At 35.3% G+C, this 23,611-nt stretch overlaps 2 protein-coding genes across 2 annotated transcripts in view; one reads left to right on the top strand and one right to left on the bottom strand.

The window, feature by feature from the left end:
• Positions 1–4,844: 4,844 nt before the first annotated feature.
• LOC108682547 (trafficking protein particle complex subunit 2-like protein) lies at positions 4,845–8,557 on the bottom strand. The gene is made up of 5 exons (XM_018171736.2): positions 8,406–8,557; positions 6,388–6,560; positions 5,978–6,065; positions 5,710–5,789; positions 4,845–5,350 (listed from the first exon to the last, which is right to left on the bottom strand). Exons 1-5 carry the CDS (start codon positions 8,436–8,438, stop codon positions 5,308–5,310), a joined length of 417 nt encoding a protein of 138 aa, XP_018027225.1. The 5' UTR covers positions 8,439–8,557; the 3' UTR covers positions 4,845–5,307.
• A 1,243-nt stretch (positions 8,558–9,800) lies between these two features.
• LOC108682545 (exocyst complex component 6B) overlaps positions 9,801–23,611 on the top strand; it is a 32,242-nt gene continuing 18,431 nt past the window's right edge. Inside the window, exons 1-5 of the mRNA XM_047879882.1 lie at positions 9,801–9,987; positions 20,046–20,211; positions 20,565–20,749; positions 22,013–22,180; positions 23,031–23,066. Of these exons, the coding sequence (XP_047735838.1) occupies positions 9,884–9,987; positions 20,046–20,211; positions 20,565–20,749; positions 22,013–22,180; positions 23,031–23,066 (659 nt within the window). The 5' untranslated portion in view covers positions 9,801–9,883. The remainder of the gene's footprint in view (positions 9,988–20,045; positions 20,212–20,564; positions 20,750–22,012; positions 22,181–23,030; positions 23,067–23,611) is intronic.

Below are 23,611 nucleotides of genomic sequence, written 5' to 3'. Positions count from 1 at the left end.
ACATCTTGACAGTCTTGAAAAATGGGAAAACATTTTTATTTGGAAATTTTATTAGGTTTCATGCAAGTGCAGGTGCATATGAATGCAGAGGGTGACTGTTCAAAGAAAATTTTTAACGCTAGTGTTGGTGTACACAAATGAAGGTGTTGGATGTACGTATTGAAAATCCATTATTTCAGCCATTAGCAATGAAGAGTTTATGATAAATCGAGTAAAATCGTGCAGGCATCTCGACTGTGTCATTCAATACATACTATTAAAGCGATGAAAGGTAAATGCAGTAGAAGATAGAAAATTTTAATGCACCTGAATTCTCGTTTCCTAAAAGTTTCTACACATCTGTTTGATTCATTGCGTGTTTAGGTTTAACGAAAATGTAGAAAAGAAGAAACAAGAAGAATGAGGAACGATATTAGATTTAAATACGATTCATTACTCGAAAAATTTTAACAATTTTAAATCCGACCGCAATTAATATTCAGATATGCACGTTTCTTATTTTCCAAGTAATACGATATTGCATATTTATCAAATTGAACCTAATGCACAAACTATAACCCAGTCAACTTCACAAACAACCCTCATGGTAAAGTTTACACTAAAAAGTCCCAGTAAAAGTTCGGGAAATCTACGTCACCTCGAATAACCTTTTATTTAGGTTGACGTAGATTTCATGAACTGAAAACTTGCCGAGAACACGAAAACAATCTCTTGTTTTTACGGCCCTGTTGATGGAATAACAAATGAGGGGTGCCTACTGTATTTGCTTTGTGATCCGGACGAAGAAAAACAGGTAGATAAAACACAATTGGATTTAGTAATCATCACCTTTCGAAAATTATTTTCAAAATCAGGAAGAATTACTTTGAATATTTTCATTTGCTTCTTGGATACCATAAAACAGATTACCATTAATTACAATCATTTTTCAGTTAATTGCGACTAAGGTGATAGACATTATTTTAATAATTAATCTGAATATTTTCTGGAAACATCATTTCCTGTTCATTCATTTCAATAATTTATTCACTACAATCCTTAATTTTCGATGCAAAACTTGATTTGATATCTTGTACACATCAAAGCAACGATATAATTCACACTAAATTCCCATTCATAAACTAAACGGCAAGCTTAAAATCAACTTCCGCATTTATTCTAATCATTTTCCTTGCCAACCAACATTTCTGCAATTAAATCTTAATTATCTCAGAAGCTAAAATTTAATCAGTCTCACAACAATTAACCCCAACTTCTGCATTCGAAGTTACTACGTAATTATAATCTCAATTTCCTGCACCTTGAAATTCCATTTTATATTTAAATTGGCCTTATCAAATTCCGTATGGCCTTGCCAAACATTGGTCTTACCAAACATATGGCCCAAACAACTGGCCAAACTTTGGCTTTAAGAAACATTTATATTGGCCTTACCTTACTTAATTTCATATTTATATTGGCCTTACCCTACTTAATTTCATATTTATATTGGCCTTACCAAACATATGGCCCAAACAAATGGCCAAACATTGGTCTTACCAAATATATAGCCCGAACATATGGCCAAACCTTGGCCATACCAAACATATTTACATTGGCCTTACCTTACTTAATTTTATATTTAAATTGGCCTTACCAAACTCGGGTCCAGAAAGTAATAAATCTAGACGTTCGACGCTTGATATTATCGTCTGGCGGGACCTGAAAGCTCCTCATAGTGTGTTAGCTCAGCGATAAATTCTCCTTTGAAGAAGCTTGAGCCCCTAGCATCCAAATGGACCAGAATATTGATCCATATTCGCAAGAATATTACAAAAGTTTGCACTTTAGAACGCCGGACAAAGACGCAATAATGCGTTGGCACACTTGGACGAGTTGTATGAAGACACACTGAGCCCTGAACAGCTCACAAACGTGCTCTATCTCAACGTCGAGCGAGCTTTTTAAAGCTTCCTTGATATAAAACGAGTTCTGTCAAGCTTATTCAACATTGGGCGAGCTCTGTAAAGATTATTCAACATTTGGCGAGATATGTACACTTTATTCAACATTTAGCGATCTCTGTAAATAATAAATATAAATATTAGGCGAGCTATATGTAAAGATTATTCATCGTTTTGCGAGCTATGTAAAGATCATTCAACATTAGGCAAGCGATGTAAATCTTATTCAACATTAGGCGAGTTATGTAAAGATTACTCAACATCGGACGAGCTTTGTAAAAATTATTCAACATTGAGCGAGCTCTGTAAAGTTTGTTCAACATCACGTAGCTCCTTTAAACTTGCTCCATATCGAGCGAGCTAGTATAGCTTCCTCTACATCGAGCGAGCTTTCCAAAAGTTCCTCAACATTGAACGCGCTCTCTGTAGCTTCAATTTATCTTTTACCTCTACATCGTCCTCGCTTTGTCAAGATTCCACTTATAATTTACAGTTATGTAAAGCTTCTATTAATACTTAGCGTCTACACGGAGCGATTTTGAAAAGCTGTCATTAACACTTTACCTCTACATAGAGCGAGCTCTGTTTGGTTTTTATTCGTACTTTATCTCCGCATCGAGCGCGCTCTGTTTGGTTTTCTTTCATAATTTGTCTCAACATCGAGCGAGCTCTGTTTGGTTTCTATCCATACTTTGTCTGCATATCGAGCGGGCTTCGCATGAACGCTACCCTAACGTACGATTAATTTAACCCTGACATTATTCACAAGCTGTGCACTTGAATCCGGAATAGCTGAGCCCATTATTACATAGAGGTAAACAATTTGGAAAATTATTATTTCGGCCTTTTCCTGCCAAGAGACAAAAAAATCGAGTGCAGATTATTACGGTTTTTTATGTCACCGCGATGAACGATTTATTAAATGATATTTAGGCTCTTCATTACACAGGGCAAACGATGGCGTGCAAATTATTGTTGCTCTTTACCACAAAAAAACAATCGATTTAGTGAATTTTATATAGGGTCTTAACAACTCGAATGTAAACGACTTGTAAAAACGACTTGTTTAAGAATGTGCCGGCGTTTTACTACTATGAGAGAGCTATAAAGTACATATGGGCTCACTACTCAGATATAAGCGATCGAGTGCGAAATATTCAGGTTTCCTACTACCAAAGGAGAAAAGATTGAATGCTTATTTTTCAGCAGAAATAGTTCTCAGCGTCCCAGTCCTTATTCATAAAGCACCAAAAATTAATGCCAATAATTTTGGAAGTGAAGCAGTTTACACTTCATTCAGCAGCAAAATTCAGTTGTCCTAATTTAATACGATACCGAAAGAACGAAGTGATCATATATGAATAAATTGTGCAATTTTGTTAACAATGATATAAAATATTAACATAATTTCTACATCCACCAAGCCAGCGAACTTCTTCTCAACCAAACCATAAAGCTTCAACATTCTAGTGCGTTTATCTCTATGTTGCACACCTGAAAATGATGCACATTTTTAGTTATAAACATAATCGTTTGGAAGTTGTCTTCCTGACTATAAAGGATAAATTGGAAACAAATGCATGATTGTAGTGAAACTATTATTCCTGCTATTGTGCTGCTTAATGCTTAGGTCAAACCTGACAATATAAGTAATTTTGGTGCCACTAGTGACAAAGTAAGATACATTTCTGTTATGCGTGAGAAAAAAAGTTGGATTCGCGTCACAAGTGGTAAGGTGAACAATTTTTCTCTCATGCGTGTGAAGAACAGCTAAAGTACAAAGTGAAAAGGTGATTAAACATTTGATCACCCGTTATACACTTGCTTGTACTTCAGTCATTCGAAAGACGGTGGATACTTCATCTACGTAGTCATGAATATTACTCGGGCAGCCGATAAAAATAATTTTACTTCAGCAGCGCGTGAACATGATAATGGTACGCCAGCAACACGCTAATTAAATGATGATGTAGCAGCATAACGTGAATATCCTAGCCAATAGTGTGTAGGGAATAAAATCAACTATAGCCGCGAATAAAAAAGAAAATGCTACATCAACATCAGCAGCGCGTGAATACGAAAATTATACATCTACTCTCCCTAAATATAAAAAGCGCACTGCAGCAGGCGTTAAAAAATGAAAACAAAACACCGCCAACCCTTGCACGAAAGAATAAATTGATAGCAATATATGAAGCGGAATAAATCAGCTGCCAGTGAATATAAAATATTAGGTCAACAGCGAGTAAAAAAGAAAATAAAACGCCAGCTGGCAGTAAATATCCACAATAATACGTCAATAGCGAGTGAAAAGGAAAATAAAAGCCAGCCGTCAGTGAGAATAAAGTACTAGTACGTCAACATTACGTCGTCAGTTTGTGGTATTTACAGTAGTAAGTCGTCACTCAATGGAGTGACGGAATTGATCATAAGTAATACCGGTTTCAATTCTATTGTTAACTATAATTCGAAACTGATCAACGTAAAAAAGGTTTAACACGTTGACTACGAAGTGGTACATATGCGTACCACGAAATGTATTTCTCCAGGACGTAATGGTACATAATTCAGGTTGCCTAAAATCGGCCAAATCCGAGAATAAAAAAGGCCGATAGCTCATAATATTCTAGTTTATTTGTAGGTTCCGCCATAAAAATTCCATTTATTTTCTTTTTGCATTATTTAAAAATTTAATCAGGAAGCACCCCTATCATAAATTTTAGCCGGCCAACGCAACTGAGAAAAACTAAATCACGGAATTTGTCCGGAAAAAAATGACCGTCTGGCAACCCTGTTTAAAAATTGTACAAAAAATGAAATAATAGTACAAGATGGAGCAATTGGAGTCAAAGTGTTAAGCTACTGTAAAATATTATTCCGAGGGAATTAAATGAAATACACTGGAAATATGACAAGCTTTAGTTCAAAATATTGAATGAAGTCGACAACGAAACTCTAAAAACTTGATGCTTCAATGTAATCATATTTCAATAAGTCACAATATGACATGAAAAAGTAGTTGCTATTAACATAAATGAACGTTCGATGTAAACAATTCAAAAACTGAAACATATTAGAAAACGTTATCAATTAATAATGCAGAAGAATTACTTCACTCATATATTCTCACAAAATATGAATGTGCAGCAAAATGGTTCAAATTGTAGAAGAATATTAAAAACATTATAGGTTTGTGATAAATAGAATAAGTACGGTACCTAGTCAATAAATTGGATACGTGAGCAAATCAGCATTTCGATATTTAAACAATTCAATTAATTAAAGCTTAAAAAACTATTTCACGATGGTCATAGGGACTTGAGACCACAAACATTTTCTTTGAGTATCAAATGGGAGTTGCACCTCAGTTTCCAGAAACTAAAGCACCAACGCTCGCTTCGAACTTCCTGAAAAAAAAACACAAATGATAATAATCTAATTAGGTTATTTCTGAAACTACCAAGCTTGATTTGATAAACACATTTGAATGATTTGAAAATGAAACAAACACAACAAAAAAAATTTTAACAACACAAAATGATGAAAGCAAAAAAATAAGAAAACACACATACAGATAAAATTTGTAATTCTAATTAATTCTAACAATTAAGAATAGCTTTATTCATTATAATCAAAATTAGATTCAAATTAATACTAAGTACAAATTTTTTCATGGTACCTACAAAAAAATGTAAACAAAGATTGTGAATGTTACTATACTATGATTTTGAAAAAGAAATTCATTTCTAGAAAAAAATTGACTTACTTAGAAATCAAGGGATCTCCAGGACTGTAGAAAGGGTTGCACACAGCAGAAGTGTAGGCATTATGAAGCCTGCGGAACATCTGTTGATAGTAAAATTGTTAGATAATTGAGTTTTATAGATTATTTTATAGAAAGGAAAATAATAAATTAAAATGATGCTTAGAGCAAAGGCTGCACCTTTAAAGATCTGTATCCAGCTGAATATGAATAGGTAATTGAAAATTTGAAATTAAAAAAAATATTCCAAATGGTTTTTGAAGTAACATACCATTCTGATCTCATTGTCTCTGAGGGTTGTATTGCTAGCATCAGTGATGATTACCAGCTTTATTTTTGTGTTGGTCATGTAGCCAAATCTGCAACAAAATGTGATGTAAAGAATGTTTGAACACCAATGTTTACTATGAACTTTTTTCAGCCTAAGTCCTAAAATAGGGGCTTTCTTGAGCAAAAATCTGAAAGAAAACTGTCAATACCTGCAAAAATTATCCAAACTTATTAATATTCTGGTATAATATCCCATTATTGTTGCTAGCTGCTTTGCAGAGCCATAAGTATTATACTATAAATAAATTTACTTGCCCAGTATAAATGATTTCATAAAAAATCAAATGATTTTAGGGACTGTTGAATAAACATCATCTGGTAAAATAATTTTCTATTTATACTCCAACATACATCTTATATTCTTCTGAAGCATAAAGCAGTCCAAGATAGAGCTCCCTGGAGTCTGTTGGGGCTCTGTTAGCAGGAGATACTTTCTCCTGGATTATATCCAGTGCAGTGTGGGAGAGAAACTGGAGGTTGAGTTCATCCCGTCCTGGAGCAACCCACATATACAGTGGAGCATTCTGGAAACAAAAGTCAAATGATGAAAATGTAAATGATGTATCAAAAATATATGATTTTTATTAATATCTAAAGCATAGTATCTTACTGCTCTGGAAGGATGCAATCAGAAAAACTGAAAATTTGTCCTGCAAAGCTGCATTTCATACGAGACAAAATCATTTTGCACCAGTGAACAATCAACTTTGTCTTTAGTTATTCCTCAGTTAGTAATGTTTTGCAATAAAATAAACTAATGGCATATAATATTTACTGGTTAACTAGGAATTTAAAAACAAAAACAATACCACAAAAATTCACCATATCTTTATAAGAGAAAACGTTTCGGAGTCCAGCTCCATCGTCAGTTCACAAAATTCAGTTCAGAAGAAGTTCAGATCTAGAAACACAAATACAATCAATTAGTAGAGTAAATGGCACTGTTGGGTTTTAAAACGGAAAATAAATAAATAAGACATGAAATTAACGCTAGTAAACGGCCTATCTATTTACTATTTCAAGAGGAACAGAGCTAAAACCAGCATTTAGACTAGGCTTCTGCTTGAATATATATAGGGATTCTAAAATGCGTAGATCAGTAACACCGGATGCGGAAGCTAGAACTTTAAAATCATTATCGGATACAGAGGTGTTGCACTGTTCAGCATGAACACGTACAGCAGAATGAGGTGGATGTGCAAGTAGGTTTTAGGTTAGGTCCGTTTTAAAACCCAACAGTGCCTTTTACTCTACTAATTGATTGTATTTGTGTTTCTAGATCTGAACTTCTTCTGAACTGACGATGGAGCTGGACTCCAAAACGTTTTCTCTTATAAAGATATGGTGAATTTTTGTGGTATTGTTTTTGCTTTTAAATTCCTAGTTAACTTGCAATTTAAGCAAACAAGTGATTTTAATATTTACTGGTAACACAGGTACCGGTACTGCGGCAACCTTTGGCTCATTGAGAGTGGGCCAAATTGTGAATTAGCTCTGAACCAGACAGGAATAAATGAAAAACTTCTTTACAACCAACAAGAGAAAACCTGTTTTTTATAGTTAACTTTTATAAATTCTAAAAGAAAGTATTGATAATTTTCATTGTTGGTCTCAGTAAGAATTATGTACAAACTTTGGAATGGCTAAAATTGCATGTATAAATAAATAATTTATACCTTTATTATTCAGCCATCCAAAATTTAATTTCAAATCTGAAATCATAGGACTCCAAAATCACATATTTGATTTAGTTTCAAATTATATTGCTAAAATCATAGTAAAATATATAGTTTAATTATCAATTAGATTATATATTTAATAATGACAACGACATTTGTTTGCATAATTAGAGCCTACTGAGGGATCACTAGGTATAGTATAGCAGTTTTAGCATTTAGTAGGCCATAGGCCTCTAGCTGATTCTTACTTAAGATAGATAGACGATTACAGATTTAGTCATCTAGCCTAGCTAGAATCTTTTGGCTGAGTTGGCTTCAACATCAACAAATATATATCAGTCATAATTAGGAAAATACTCAAAATAGTATATTCCAAATTAGTTCTCCTGTCTGAGCTCAGACTTTTTTCCAATGTGGATTATTGTGGGCAGATTATTCCAAGTTTCCAACTACTCTGCTCTGTTATCAGTACTGTCACTGTGTTCTGTGAGTGAAACCTTGGACAGATTATATAACTACTTTGGGTTAAAACAATTTTTCACAAGCAATATAAAAAATTCTAGATTGCTAGGGCCCTAGGGGGTAAATATGCATTTATATCATTTCCCAAGGTAAAACTGTAGACTTGTCCCAACAAAAAATGTCCTCAATTGCTTAAATGTATAGATGAAACTGATTGAATTGACTTACGTCCTTCCCAATAACAGCAATTGAGACAGCCATTTTCGTGATAAAAGTGTAAGTCGCAATCACAAGTTGGACTTCGCTACAGGCAGTTCATCAAGTACACATTTGCGCTTACAATAAAAAATAAAATTATTTTATTGTGATCGGAGCGTTTGTTTACATCTGTAGGCACGGAAAATGTAAATTTACAAAATATTTTTTTTTTCGTTGTGTCATCAGTACCTTGATATCACAATGCACTTGCATCAATTTTAAACACTATCAATGTAAAACATTTTGAATATCAAAATGATATTCCAAATAACTCAACATAATGAGAACTTTATTGTTGTTTTTTGCATAAATCACATATGCTAAACACACCAGCGGTCCGATTTCAAATTAGGCGTCAAATAAAGAGCACGCTCTCATCATTTGCTAGAAATAAAAAAAGTTACAAAGAGCTGAAATCTAGTCGATACTTGTAATTTTATAAAATAAAATGGGTGGTGATAAGTTCTCACTACACATTGTGGTTAGGGGCAGGGTGGAGGAGGGGAGAGGGATAGAAAACGGAATGATGATACGTTCAGTCAACTATCCAGAGAATTTGACACCTTGAGTTCATATCTCTCGATGAGTGATGATTTTCATCTAATAATGTCTCAAATCCAAATTAGATCTCTATGTTGCGCTATAGTTGCTATATCAAACGTTTAAATTGCAAAAATTTTAAGGTAACTACGTTTCACATTTAACTTGAACGCGGCTTCTATCACCTGTCGAACAGGTAACACAGTTCGGGTTTCAGTGTGATCCGGGAACAGCCGAGTGCCTGAGTGCTGGATAAACACTTGAAATTTTTGAGGCATGAAAGAGCTACAAATTCTTTACATGTAAATCGATATTCCTTGAATCATTATTGAATGAATCCGGTAGCTTCCTAAACATGATTTTGGCTTTTTATTAGAAAGAAAGTGTCCTGAATCGGTATAGGTGGCAAAGTTTAGTTCATCTACATGTTACTTGTTATTTAGTAATATATCGAGCCAAATCACAAACTTATTTTTTGTTTCTCATTTTTGAAACGCACGTTTAATAGCTGAACATTGTTCGATCAATTTTGTGTCTATGAAGTTTTGTTGTAAGCTTTCTTGAAAGTATTGGAATGTGTTTGCGATTCAAAACGTCCGTATTTTTCTGCCTCATATTCAATTGTCTTGTGAATCATGTGTGAGCTATAACATTTTTAAAGATTAAAGCTTTCATGAGTGCCAATTGTTTCTGTTGCTTTAATGCACAGAAAAAAAGCTCACCACAGTGAGAGTTGACAACTTGACTTCGATGAGAACTTTCTCTATTTTGAATGGAATACCCTGATTTGGTTCTGTATTATTGTATTAGATTCATCAAACTGTGCATTCATCAAGGGTTTGATTCCATTTCAGTCTTTCGATGGCATTAGTTTGACAGACTTTGTGAACATATTATTTCTCTGCACAATGGCAGGAAACAGTGGTGAAGATGAGTGTGCAGTTTCTGAACGACACGAGTTGTTCTTGAGAGAGATCGAATCCATAGACGAATACTGGGGACCAACTTTCAGGTATGGTTGTGAAAAAATTGCAGATATTATATAAGATTTATATTCTATATTTATTCTATTCTATATTTATATTTTATTCCATTCTTAAGATTTATATAGAGTTTTCAGAATTTAAAAATGGAAGGCTCCGAAGATATCAATCAGCGATATATTCATATTTGAAGCTTTGTTGGTATTGTTCTGATGATTTAATGTTAACTTATATAAGAAACTTGTCAATCGCGTCATTTGAAATCTGCAAAATTTTCCGCGATGGCGGATTGAGTTGATAGCTAATTTCGTCCAATGTTTGGATTGTTTGGTAAATTTGTTTTTATGTCTGCATCATGGAGCAGAACCTGCTCATTCTCATTGTTAAAGTTTGTTGAAGTTTATCAGATGATACATTGAGCATTTCAAATCATATATCAACTTCAAGAAATAATCAAATGTCATTGTGCTTATCTCTATTTCCAAATCAGCTAATGTAATTTAGTTTATTCTATCACTTGCTTAATTTACTAAGTTGACTCTTCACTTAGTCTCCTGTCTGCCAATTTTCCAAATGTCAAATGATGAGTGACAGCATAACTGATACAGAGCGTCACTTGCTCACAGAGCTAGAAGGACCAGATGCGAGTCGGGTAGCTCTTGTCCTAAGGTAATGTAGGCTATCATGTAATTTGAATGCTTCATGGTTCATACTTAATACTTTATCACTTTATTTACTTAATCCCAGCCCTTATATTGTGCTGTGTATATTTTATGTTAAATCCAGAATATTTGTCAGACTTTAAACCATTTATTTTTATTATTTTTAATTATCCTTATGAATAAAGTAGGTAAAATTGAACATAGGTAATATTGAACATGTATTATGCGTAGATGTTAAGAATGCTAGGAATGTGGGCCGTTATTGCGAGACCGTGGGAAAGGTTGTTTACATTGAAACGTTGACGCTCAGCGTTGCGAGGGACATTCCATTCGAAAGAATGCGCGTCAGTGCGAGGGTTAGGCTTAAGTGTGCGCGACTCTAGCATATATAAGGACCTCAGATTTGGCGCCAAGGGTTGTTGGATATACGGAGGTGGCCATCACGCACGTACGGTCTGCAGTCAGCAGACACAATGGCCGCGGCCGTGAGGCCGGCGGTTTGTCGTTTCGAACATTGACGGTCGCGACTCGCGAGAAACCTAGACTCAACCCTCTCTTTGTATTTTCTTTGCCGTAACGCTTCCAAAAAGAGAACCTTATTCACGTGCCAAATCAACTGCCACTCGGCAGACTACCTGACAAAACGATAAGTAATGAATACCGGTATCTTGAACCTGAACGTAACGTAAATTTGGTGGAGTAGATCACTCCGAGTCACCCAAATTTAAAAGATATGAGACGATAGGAAACGTCTCTCTCTCTCTAATTATAATATTCTTTTTTAAAATCCCTATTTAATCACTTAAAACCATTATTTTACAGATGAAGTTTAAAATTGTACCTACTAGGCAAGTTAAGGCAACGCACCATGGTCAGGAAGATGTGCCAGGTGCGCGGGAATTTATTTTGTTATTTTAACGACCTGCGCGGTGCGCCGTAGGTACTACTTTGGTAAAAAAATGCGCCGTGCGCCGTCCAGGGCGCAGAGGGAGCCCGTACTTTAGAAAGCTAAAATAGTTCTACTATTTTAGTCAACAATATACGCAAGTATATTGACTACGCGAGTCGAACTGACAAAAATAAAATGTAAGACATGTCCGGGTTACTTCTGACTCTTCCGGTTGTCCGCCTTGTCGGATACGGAACGTACGGTAATCGTAAACTGTGGCTGTTATACATACGAAATGTAAACAGATGGTGTTCAGTGTTGCCATATGACTTTGGAGAAAATTTCTTCTAAAATAAAGATGGCCAGGATTGCGTGAACAGGTGCGCGAAGATAATCAATTTTCATTACATTGCGCCAACTGTGCACAGCAATAGCTTAAAAAATGTGAAAATGCATGGGAAAATTCACCGAAAACATACATCATCCTGAGTGTGGGCAACGCATATGATATATAGTATGCCTTTTAACTTTATTTCAAAATTAAGTAGGCTTAGGCATGGATAGGGAAATTAGGCAAAAGAAATGGAAATGGACAAAATTCATTTTGAAAAATTGAATAAAATTCATCTGTGAATAAGATCAAAATGCCTGTGGTCAACTGGTCATGGTCAGAATTGGAATTTTCCTATTTATTACAGAAACTTCCTGGCCCTAAAGTGCCAAATTTTTAATACATTTGAAATTTTGAGGCCTGATGGTGCACTTTTAGTAATAACTAGATAGGAGGTAATTCATCTAGAAAGAATCTTGCAGATGAAAAAATTGAATCAAGCCCAAGTTACAGCTTGAGAAATAACCTACCAGGTAGATGCATTCTGCAAGTAGTTGTAGACTTGTGGTAAATTTTATACATTTTTGAAGCCCTTGCCTAAGCACTTCAAAAAAAAAAAAAATGTAAAAAAACAGGACATTTACGATTTATTGAGGCAATTTCCAAAAATTGCCTGTAAAACAATAGTTTTTGCCTTTAATTTTTAGAAAATATGCTCAATGTTCCAGACAGAGTAAAATGGTCTGCCATCATGGGCCCTTTCCAATCTGGACTAGGCATTATCCAGTAATTGAGGGTGAAAACCTTAACTGGAAAATCAGACTGATGGCAGAAGCTACCCATGAATTTAGACAAAAACTGCGCACCAGTACTACATTTGTGCAGATATTTTTTGAAGCCTATGCCTAATTTTATTTAGAAAAATTTTGAAAATACCTTGTTTCTGTTGGCAAATCCCATATATTGCTCATGAAGTGATCTTTTTCACCTGCAATTTTCTTAGAATATCACCCAATGTTTCACATTAGATGCACCATGAAAATGATGTTTCAGAGTTATTTTATTAAATTGCTGGTAAAAATATCTCATTTTCTCAATTTTTCTAAATGAGATTAGGCAAGGACCATAGTAATCAGGAATGTGTTTAGTATAGCATCCAGTGACTGGTGTCTGGTACCGGTACTGCTATTAGCAGAGTTAAATGTGAGAGGACTGATATGAGAATAAATCAAGAAAGATGCTTATTGCTTATGTGTAAAGTGTATTTGAGTGAATATGGAAGTTGGCTGCTAAAAATTGGCAGACTAAAGGCCCATTCACACTAGGGGCAACACACGGGCATCAAGCGCCTCACTGCCCCTCTAAGTGCGCTTCTTGTGGGCAAAGAAGCAATTGACGAGCAAGCGATTCACAAATCAGGCTGCCTCATGCAACACAAGCGCTGCATCAGTGGACGGCTGTCTTTGGTCTAGCGAGGTCGTCTGTACTCTGTATAGGCTGGTCCTTCACTAGTATGGCAACTAACGCCACACTTGGTTGGACTCGCTCTCTAGTAGAGGCTAATTGATCTTTGTAGAGAGCATGAATGCCTGTAGAGAGTTCAGTCAAAGGAGTATAAAAGTCGAAATGCAAAAGAACAAGCTCTGGTGAAAATAGTTTAAGTTTTAATATACATGTGTATAAGTCACCATTGACGAGGTTTGCAAGAAAATTCATATGTTGCTTTTGAAATTCCATGGTGAAATGAATTTCATTGCAAATGAATTCCATTGCATGTGAATTCCATCTCAATTCCATCATCCTGCTTCTGGATGAGTGACATTATTTTCTTTAGCAGACTGCCAAACAAGTCCACTGGCAGTCTAGTACGTATAATTTTGAAAGTCTGATGCATTTGCAACTGATAATTCTTTGAAAATGTAATTGTGTAAATCTTAACAGCAGCACACCCGAGAACAATGGCCCAGAGCTCCAATTCGGTTATATCCATCTCCACTGACGCCTTATTAACTGGCATCTAATCTTCAAAGCGCGCGGTCTCGAGCTACTGTGTACAAAAATAAGTGCGGACGGTTGTGGGCGGTGAGGCGCTGCAGCAAGCGCCTCACCGCCCATGTCATTGCCCCTATAGTGTAAACGGGCCTTAAGGCAGAATGAGGATACTGGTAACTTAGTGGTAAGTGTTGACTAAATTAATGAAGGAAATAAATCACTTTACAAGTACACCGTACTATACCTAGTTTAGGTAGTTTGCTAGTAGTTGCATGAATATTTCATTAAAATGATGAATGTGGTACATTTTGTTTCCGCTAATTACAATAAAGGTGCATACCTATATATGATGTCTCAACACTACCTACCGGTACTCTCTTTAAGTTTCACAGCTACATACCGTATAATAGCAGATATTTTATTAGTGGTAATGTGCAGATTTATCTTTCTGTAACTTCACTTATCAAACAGACATAGCAAATTTTTGCAAGGATTATTAAGCAAGGTAGGTAAGCATGTTGCCATGATTGTTATGATCACGGATTTTTTGTTCCTGACATTTTTCTTCTCCTTCTACATTGTCTAAGGATTGGTATGGCTGCTGGCTTGAGTCTATCAACTGAGATTAATTCAAGTAATTATTGAGACCGCAACATACAAAATTTTAGTGGAATTGTTCTACTGGTGTGCTTTCTAGCATGTTATTCGGCTATCCAAGTATCATTAAACTCTCAAAAATTTTCAATCCTGTTGTGAACTTTCTGAACCAAATGGTCAACTATGTTTAATAATTTTTCACACAAAAATGTTGAGAAAGTTTCCAGAGATGATTGAAATGACAAAAAATTTAAAAGCAAAGACACTTCTACAAAAATTAACCATATTCCTGTAGAAAATCTTTATATATAAATTTGGTAATTTTTTATGGAACTTTTGTTGCTTTTAAATCTTTCTTGAATTTGCGATTCAAGAAAATGAGTGATATCAATGATTGAAATGAGTTTGAAATATCACTCAAAATATTGTTTAGTTGGCGGTACAATTAGTGTCTAAATTACTTTGGATATGTTATATCTACAATGACATTAATAATTTTCAATGCAGGATTAAAACATGTTTTAATCACACAACTTTAAATCATCAAAATAATGAAGGAGCATTGTTTGATTTTGTCAAAACACTTTGTATAGGACCCTTATATATTTTTTCTCAATCAACACTTATTTCGAAATTTGTTCTTCATACAAATTTTGCTTCACTTTGTGCTATTTATTTGAACTCTTCGTTTATTTGTGTTTATTAGTACTAGTAGCTAACTGGAATGAAATATTATCAATTTAACTCGTATGTTCAATAATTTAAGATGAAGCACTCTAATGATGAAACGCAGTACACAAATTTCATGACGTCCAAACTTATGAACCGTTTTATGTATTTGTCCGCGCGCTACAGTACTACCTATATCGCGTAACTGCAGTACCGTACGTACACATTATACAGTAGCACAGTATACAGTACAGTAGCAACTACAGTATTCAGTATCACATAGTCGTCATCATTCCCTGCTAGAAATATACATTAAACAAAATAATGCGTGATATTTCGCCCGTGGCTCACTTAGATCACGTCAGGGTAAATACTCAACAATTTCAAATTTATTCGCTCTATCCTCTATCTCGAACAACGGATGTTGCCTTGCTGCTTATCTAAGCCTCCTAACTTGCTGCTGTAAAAACAGTGCACTCATATAATGCCTTCAGTTGACTGAAGCTTCGTGTTATACCGCAAACTTTCGTGTACAAAACTTCATAAATTCATTTCAGTACGAGTGTCTTTTTATCGTTGGGTATGCCAGTATTTATGTCTGAATTGTGATGAATTTATGTGAATAACAGTGCCTGTGAAGGCAACATCTTGGCAATAATATTCAGCTCTGAACTGTGGTGAACTGATTTGAATAATATTTTCAGTACATTTAATATTTATGAAAACGATGTTCATTTCTGAATTTCAATAAACTGATGTGAATAACAGTTGCGATAAACTAATCTTTATCTAGAAGACTAGAACGATGTTCATTTCTGAACTTTAATACACTGATGTGAATAACAGTTGCGATAAATGAATCGTTTTCTAAAACGATGTTCATTTCTAAATTGTAATAAACTGTTGTGAATAACATTTGCCATAAATTTATCGTTTTCCGAAACGAAGTTTATTTTCGAACTGTAATAAAACTAGATATATCCCGCCGTGGGACACTTTGATAGCGATACGGCATTAATTTTAGTAAATTTTAGAACATTTTCTGACGTCTTGTAAATGTGTTCTTAGTACCGGTAACCAAATTATTAAAGCTATTCACCGCAATCATAACTTCTTTACGTTACTACTATGGACGAGTATCTGCTATACACCGATACAGTGCCTGTTATGGTACAGGCTATTCAGTAAGTACAGGTACCTATAAATCACAGGTATAAATTAAAATAGAAATTGTTATTTAAAAGACTTTTAAATAGCTATGTCTATTCAAAAGTTGTAATTACAAATTTAAATTGTGATTGAGAATGAAACTTGCAAAAGTACATTTCGATTGGGCTAATAATTTTAGGTTGCACTACGGAAATATGGTAACTTTACGATGTTTAAATGCCAACACTAGATTTAAGTTGCGTACGTTGCAATAAAGTTGCAATAAAAGTAGCCTAAGTTGCGTGCAACGTAGACTACTTTTATTGAAGGTTTTTATGTTCTCTCGCATCGAGCGGCTTGAATAATAAAAAAATGACACCGAAAATTTCTTACGATTTATGGAAGGTTTTATTTATGATTGTTAATAATTATTTGTATTAGTGTGAATTATACTTGTAATAAACTTTAAATAAGGCAACTACCACGTCACTGGTACGCGGTGCCACGTCACTGGTACGCAGTGCCACGTCACTGGTGCGCAGTGCCACGTCACTGGTACGCAGTGCCACGTCACTGGTACGCAGTGCCACGTCACTGGTACGCAGTGCCACGTCACTGGTACACAGTGCCACTAGTGGCAGTGTCAAGTGACCGCACCAACGCCCCCTGTGCTGTGGTGTCCGCTCAGTCGCGTCGGTGCTTCGTAGGCTTAGGTTCTTCAGTTATTCCTCTGCTAATTATTCCTTTCTTCAATTATTCCTCAGCGGCGCTTATTATTCCTCTGCTAATTATTCCTTTCTTCAATTATTTCTCTGCTTAGTATTCCTCTGCTAATTATTCCTTCCTTCAATTATTTCTCTGCTTATTATTCTTCTGCTAATTATTCCTCTTGCTAATTATTCCTTTCTGCAATTATTCCTCTGATAATTATTTCTTTCTTTGATCATTCCTCTGCTAATTACCTATTCTTTTCTTCAGTTATTCCTTTGATAATTGTTCATTTCTTTCATTGCTCCTCTGCTTATTATTCCTCTTCATATTATTCCTCTCCTAGTTATTCCATTCTTCAATTATTCCACCACCAACTATTCCTTTCTTCAATTATTCTTCTGCTAATTATTCCTTTCTTTAATTATTCCTCTGTTAATTATTCCTTTCTTCAATCATTTCTCTGCTAGTTATTCCTTTCTATAATAATTACTCTGCTAATTATTCCTTTCTTCACTTATTCCGTTCAAACTCCCACTCTGCTATTCTTTTATTAGTGTTTCCTTACACTCTCATGCATCTGAATTTTTCTTATACCACATATATTTTGTAATCTTTTTGTGCACTTGAACTCTCACACAATTACCAAGAAGTTTGCCCTCAAACATTGTTCGAAAAAAAAACAGTGAAAAAACGGTCGTATCTGCGCTCTAGTAACCGGCAGCCCGTGAAAATGAACGGTTTTGCCTTTTTTAAGATGTTACACGGGTTCCTATAGTTTAAAATTGGAATAAAAACGGCAACACGGTGTTCATTTTCACGTGCTGGCCGGTTACTGAAACGCCGGTCATACCGTTAAACGGGGATTTTTCGAACAGTGCATGCCATGCTATATAACCTCTACAAAAGACTTAACATATCTGTCATGTGTTAGAACTCTGGCCTCCGCAAGTTGAATATTTTATTGAAATTTATTGTTTTCTAATTATTTAAAATTTGGTTCATTATTCGTTTAGCGAATGTATTCGCTCTAATCTATACATTCGTTTGTCCGTATTTGCATTGCCGTATCTGTTCGTCCGTATTGGCTTTACCGTATCTGTTCGTCCGTATTCGCGTTGCCGTATCTGTTCATCCGTATATTCGTTACCGTGTCTGTTCGTCCGTATTTGCGTTGCCGTATTTGTACGTCCGTATTTGCGTTACCGTATCTGTTCGTCCGTATTTGCGTTACCGTATCTGTTGGTCCGTATTTGCGTTACCGTATCTGTTCGTCCGTATTCGCGTTGCCGTATCTTTATTCCGTATTTTAGGTGCATTATTGCACAGCTATGCAGACGCTCGGCAGCTTCGAAGAAGAGTTCTCCAAGTCGCCGCTGTACGGCCAACTTGTGTGCGTTATTTCTACGCATGCCAACCTTGAGCTTTAAGATATATCTGTTATAAAACTATAATATAATCACTGGGAAACTTATTTATAACAGTTATATCCAGGGCAACCTAAGGGAACCTATTTTATTGAGAATTGGTTGCTAGAAAAAATGGCTTTAAAACTTTTGAGCATATTACAATAATTATAACAGTTGGGGAACAGTTATTGCAGTTGGGGAACAGTTGTTTCAGTTTATGATGTAGTCATTATGGAGTGGATCCGTCATAACAATTTTTGATGTAATGGTTACAGTTGTGGAGCAGTTATTACAGTTGTGGAACAGTTATTGCAGTTGTGGAACAGGTATTTCAGTTGTGGAACAGTTGTTTCAGTTGGGGAACAGTTATTTCAGTTGTGGAACAGTTGTTTCAGTTGGGGAACAGTTATTTCAGATGTGGAACAGTTATTGCAGTTGTGGAACAGTTGTTTCAGTTGTGGAACAGTTGTTTCAGTTGTGGAACAGTTATTTCAGTTGTGAAACAGTTATTACAGTTGTGGAACAGTTATTACAGTTGTAGAACAGTTATTACAGTTGTGGAACAGTTATTACAGTTATGGAACAGTTACTACAGTTGTAGAACAGTTATTACAGTTGTGGAACAGTTATTGATGTTTTTGATACAGTTGTTACTGTTGTGGAACAGTTACTGGAATTTTTGGTATAGTTTTTATGTTCATTCTGTGCAGTTTCTCAGAAAATAGACTTTTTCATGTTTCAAGCTCATTGTATTAGTAGATTGTAGAACCATGCTGTGTACGTTGCAAATAATTACCATACTATCAGTTTTATAAAAAGCTGATATTAACCTTTCTTACCTGGTATGGCTAATAAAAACACAGATAATATAATATTTCTATTGCACATAATTATTTCCGATAGCAACGCAGAACTTCTGTCTTTTTCAACGACAAATTAATCGAAAATAATGAAAATTTAAATCACGATCAACTAGTTGAAATCATTGCACGCAGTGATGCCCAATTACGAATAGGTACCTAATTTCAACGATCAAGATGTCTTGTAAACTGATTTCTGCAAAAAAATAATTTAATGCATGCATGTTTCGTTGAAGATGAGAGAATATTTCTTACTGGCAATTTCTCGTTGTTGTTTTTCTATTCCTTTGCATAGTTGTTTTCCTTTTCTCTATTGTTATTTTCTCTATTTTTTAAAAAATAATTACAAACATTCCCGATTACGATGACTTATTAAATACCTAATTAAATTCACTGTAAACCATTCCTGCCTTACAGAACGATATTCCGATTACGATGACTAATTAAATAATCAAATAATTGAATCACTGTAAACCATTTCTACCCTACAGCACGATCTACGACAGCAAAGAACACAGCAAATCGAACAAGATTCCTTGTAAACTGATTTCTGAACAAAAAAACTACCTTATAAACATTTCCGATTACGATGACTAATTGAATAATCAAAAAAATAAATTCTAACAAATCAAATAAATAATTAACAAATAACCATTCCTACAGAACGATCTACGACAGCGAGGAACACAGCAAATTCCTCTAGAAGCTCTATTTCCCCCCCAAAAAAAAAACAATTATAAACATTTCCGATTACGATGCCTTATTAAATAGGTACCGTAATCAAATAAATAAATTAACTGTAAACGATTCCTGTCCTACAGAACGATTTATGACAGCGAGGAACACAGCAAATTCCTGGAGAAACTCTCGGCGAGAATCACGAGCCATGACCGCGACATCGAGAAGATGTGCAACCATCATCACCACGGCTTCATTGACAGCATACACGACCTGCTTACTGTCAGGGAACAGGCAGCCAAACTTAGGGTGAGTGCTTAGTGTCAGGGAACTTAGTGTCAGGGAACAGGCAGCCAAACTTAGGGTGAGTGCTTAGTGTCAGGGAACAGGCAGCCAAACTTAGGGTGAGTGCTTAGTGTCAGGGAACAGGCAGCCAAACTTAGGGTGAGTGCTTAGTGTCATTACTGTCTGTTTTCTGTCGTTACTGTCTGTTTTATTGTCATTACTGTCTGTCTTACTGTCTTTACTGTGTGTTTTATTGTCGTTACTGTCTGTTTGACTGTTTTTACTGTCTGTTTAATGTCATTTCTGCCTTCTATATCACGTAATTTCTCGACCACCCGCCTCGACCACCTGTCTTTTATACCACCTGTCTACTACAGACGGAGGTGACGCGTGTGGACCAGGAGGTGCAGGAGTCGCTGCAGAAGGTGGTGCAGGAGGCGCAGGAGCTGGTCAAGGCCAGGCAGGTGTCCTCCAACATCTGTGAGGCCATCGAGACCTTGTCCGCCTGCCTCCCTGTCCTCCGTACGCACGCCAAGCTTCTTACGCAGATACAGGAAAAGAGGTCTAAATAATATACATATCTTAATAATAAAATAATACTAAAATCCATAATAAATATAATAAAAGCTATATATTCTAATCGTATAATAAAATCTATATATACCGTATTTTTTATGTTCAGTATGCTAAAACTCGCGACTAATTTCCTAACAATCCTCTCGTATCAATATAAGATTTTCTAGCTATTTTCATGTGTCACTATGGCACGGCACTGTTTTGTTGTTACGTGTGACATTAAAGTCTCTTAATTCCATGGCGTTATGACATCCCTCTCACATCAATGTACGGTATATTATTTGGATGTTTATGATTGAGTTAATTAGTTTTATTAAATAATCAGGTATTACGCGACTATGAAGCCTCCGGAGCAGCCGAAGCACCCTTCCGTGCGTCTTATTATATTACCTACTATAACATCTGGTTTATGTGTTATATTGCCTGCTAATGCACCAGTTTATTTACAATCAAATTTATTTATAATTAAGATAGCATATATATGGTTTGATCAAAAAAATTCAGGTATTACGCGGTTCCAGAGACTCCGGAGCATCTAGAGCCAACGTTCCTGCCGCCCGCCTGCTTCATTATTCAATTAATTATTTTTTCTTTATTAATCATTTATTTAAACTAATAACCAGCCCTTACTCGGCGCTGGGAATGCTGAAGACGATGGAGCACACGTTCCTGTCGAGTCCGCTTTATAATATAACCCATTACTCCATCATGTTTTAATTAAACTATTTCTCAAGGTCCCTGGTTTATGTATTAATAATCAGGCTTATATACAATTATTTTCACAAATACTCAGATATACGCGGCGCTGAAGACGCTGGAACACTCGCTCCTATCGCGTCCGCTTTACAATATTACCCCGTCATGTTCAAATTTGATTATTCGTTAAGGTTCCTGTTTTATATATCAATAATCAGGCTTATTTACAATTATTTTCATAAATACTGGCTGAAGACGCTTAAGCACACGTTCCTGTCGCGGCCGCTTTACAATATTACCCATTACTCCATCATGTTTAAATTTAATTATTTCTTAAGTTCCCTGTTTTATATATTAATAATCATGCTTATTTACAATTATTTTACAAATACTCAGATACTACCTATGTGACGCTGAAGACGCTAGAGACACGTTCCTGTCGCGTCCGCTTTACAATATTACCGGGTCATGTGTAAATTTAATTATTTCTTAAGGTCCCTGGTTTTTATATTAATAATCATGTTTATTTACAATTATTTTTGTAAATACTCAGGTATTACGCTGCGCTGAAGACACTAGAGCAGCTGGAGCACACGTACCTCCCACGCGTGGCACGCTTCAAGTTCACGGAGGAGATGCGGGAGAGCATCCCTAAGATGCGCGGGGACATTAAACACGCGTCCATGTGCGAGATAAAGGACTTCCTCGAGGAGGTCAGGAGGTGAGACATGATGTCTGCAAATAAGGAGGAAATTACTAAATTTATCCATGAACAGGTCAGAAGGTGAGCCAAAATATCAGGAAATAGGGAGAAATTACTAAATTTAACCTCGAGGAGGTCAGGAGGTGAGTGATAATAACTGGAAATAGGGAGAAATTTACAAAATTTCAGGAAATGAGGACAAATTCACAAAATTTTTAGCAAATCAGGACAAATTTACGAAATTTCAGGAAATGGGGACAAATTTACTAAATTTCAGGAAATGAGGACAAGTTCACAAAATTTCAGCAAATCAGGACAAATTTACAAAATTTCAGGAAATGGGGACAAATTTACTAAATTTCAGGAAATGAGGACAAGTTCACAAAATTTCAGCAAATCAGGACAAATTTACGAAATTTCAGCAAATCTGGACAAATGTATAAAATTTCAGCAAATCTGGACAAATGTATAAAATTTCAGCAAATCTGGACAAATTTACGAAATTTCAGTAAATCGGGACAAGTTTACAAAAATCAGGACAAATTTTCACTTATAACAATGAATGTGTCATGCTGTCGAAATAAAAATACAAGTTTTTTTCAGTGCACGAGTTGAGAGCGGAGGTAAGTCAAGTGTTGAGAGATTATCGGCAACTTGATTATACAGGGTGTCCCAAAAAAAACGATACCCAACTTTGAATGGCTGTAACTCGAAAAGTAATAGAGTTAAAAAATTTTGGAAGATCAGGATTTGTTTCCTATGTTTTTCTGCATCTCTTAATATTTTTTAATTCAGTAATTCATTTCAGGATATCACCAGTCACTTGTATTAATATAAAAATATTTTTTAATTCAGTAATTCATTTCAGGATGTCGCCACGTATCGGGCAAGTGGCGATGAAGCAGTTCACCGTGTACCGCTGTGGCATGGAGGATGCCACATCCGCCACATTTGCCACTCACAGTTCTCAGCCACACTCAGGTTTCTGGCAAACAATATAACATAATTTAAAAAGCCTTTCCGTAATATAATGACAATTGGTGCAAAAATAATTTTTATAATAAGTATTTACTAAGATTAGCAATACTTTAATATTGAATGTTACAATATCGTTTACATTAACTGATACAATACATTGTTATTGTCTGACAGTGTTATTGATATTGACTGTTATAATTAGAATAGAATTTATTATTTATGTTGACTGATACAATACATTGCTATTATCTGACAGTGTTATTGGTATTGACTGTTACAATATTATTTATGTTGACTGATACAATACATTGTTATTATCTGATAGTGTTATTGATATTGACTGTTACAATATTATTTATGTAGTCTGATACAATACATTGTTATTATCTGACAGTGTTATTGATATTGACTTACAATATTATTTATGTAGTCTGATACAATACATTGTTATTATCTGATAGTGTTATTGAT

Source organism: Hyalella azteca, unplaced genomic scaffold (assembly GCF_000764305.2).
Source record: "Hyalella azteca isolate HAZT.00-mixed unplaced genomic scaffold, Hazt_2.0.2 contig4115, whole genome shotgun sequence".
Classification (NCBI taxonomy): domain Eukaryota; kingdom Metazoa; phylum Arthropoda; class Malacostraca; order Amphipoda; family Hyalellidae; genus Hyalella; species Hyalella azteca.
The sequence above is the reverse complement of the archived record's forward strand: the minus strand, read 5'-3'. Positions and strand labels throughout refer to the sequence as shown.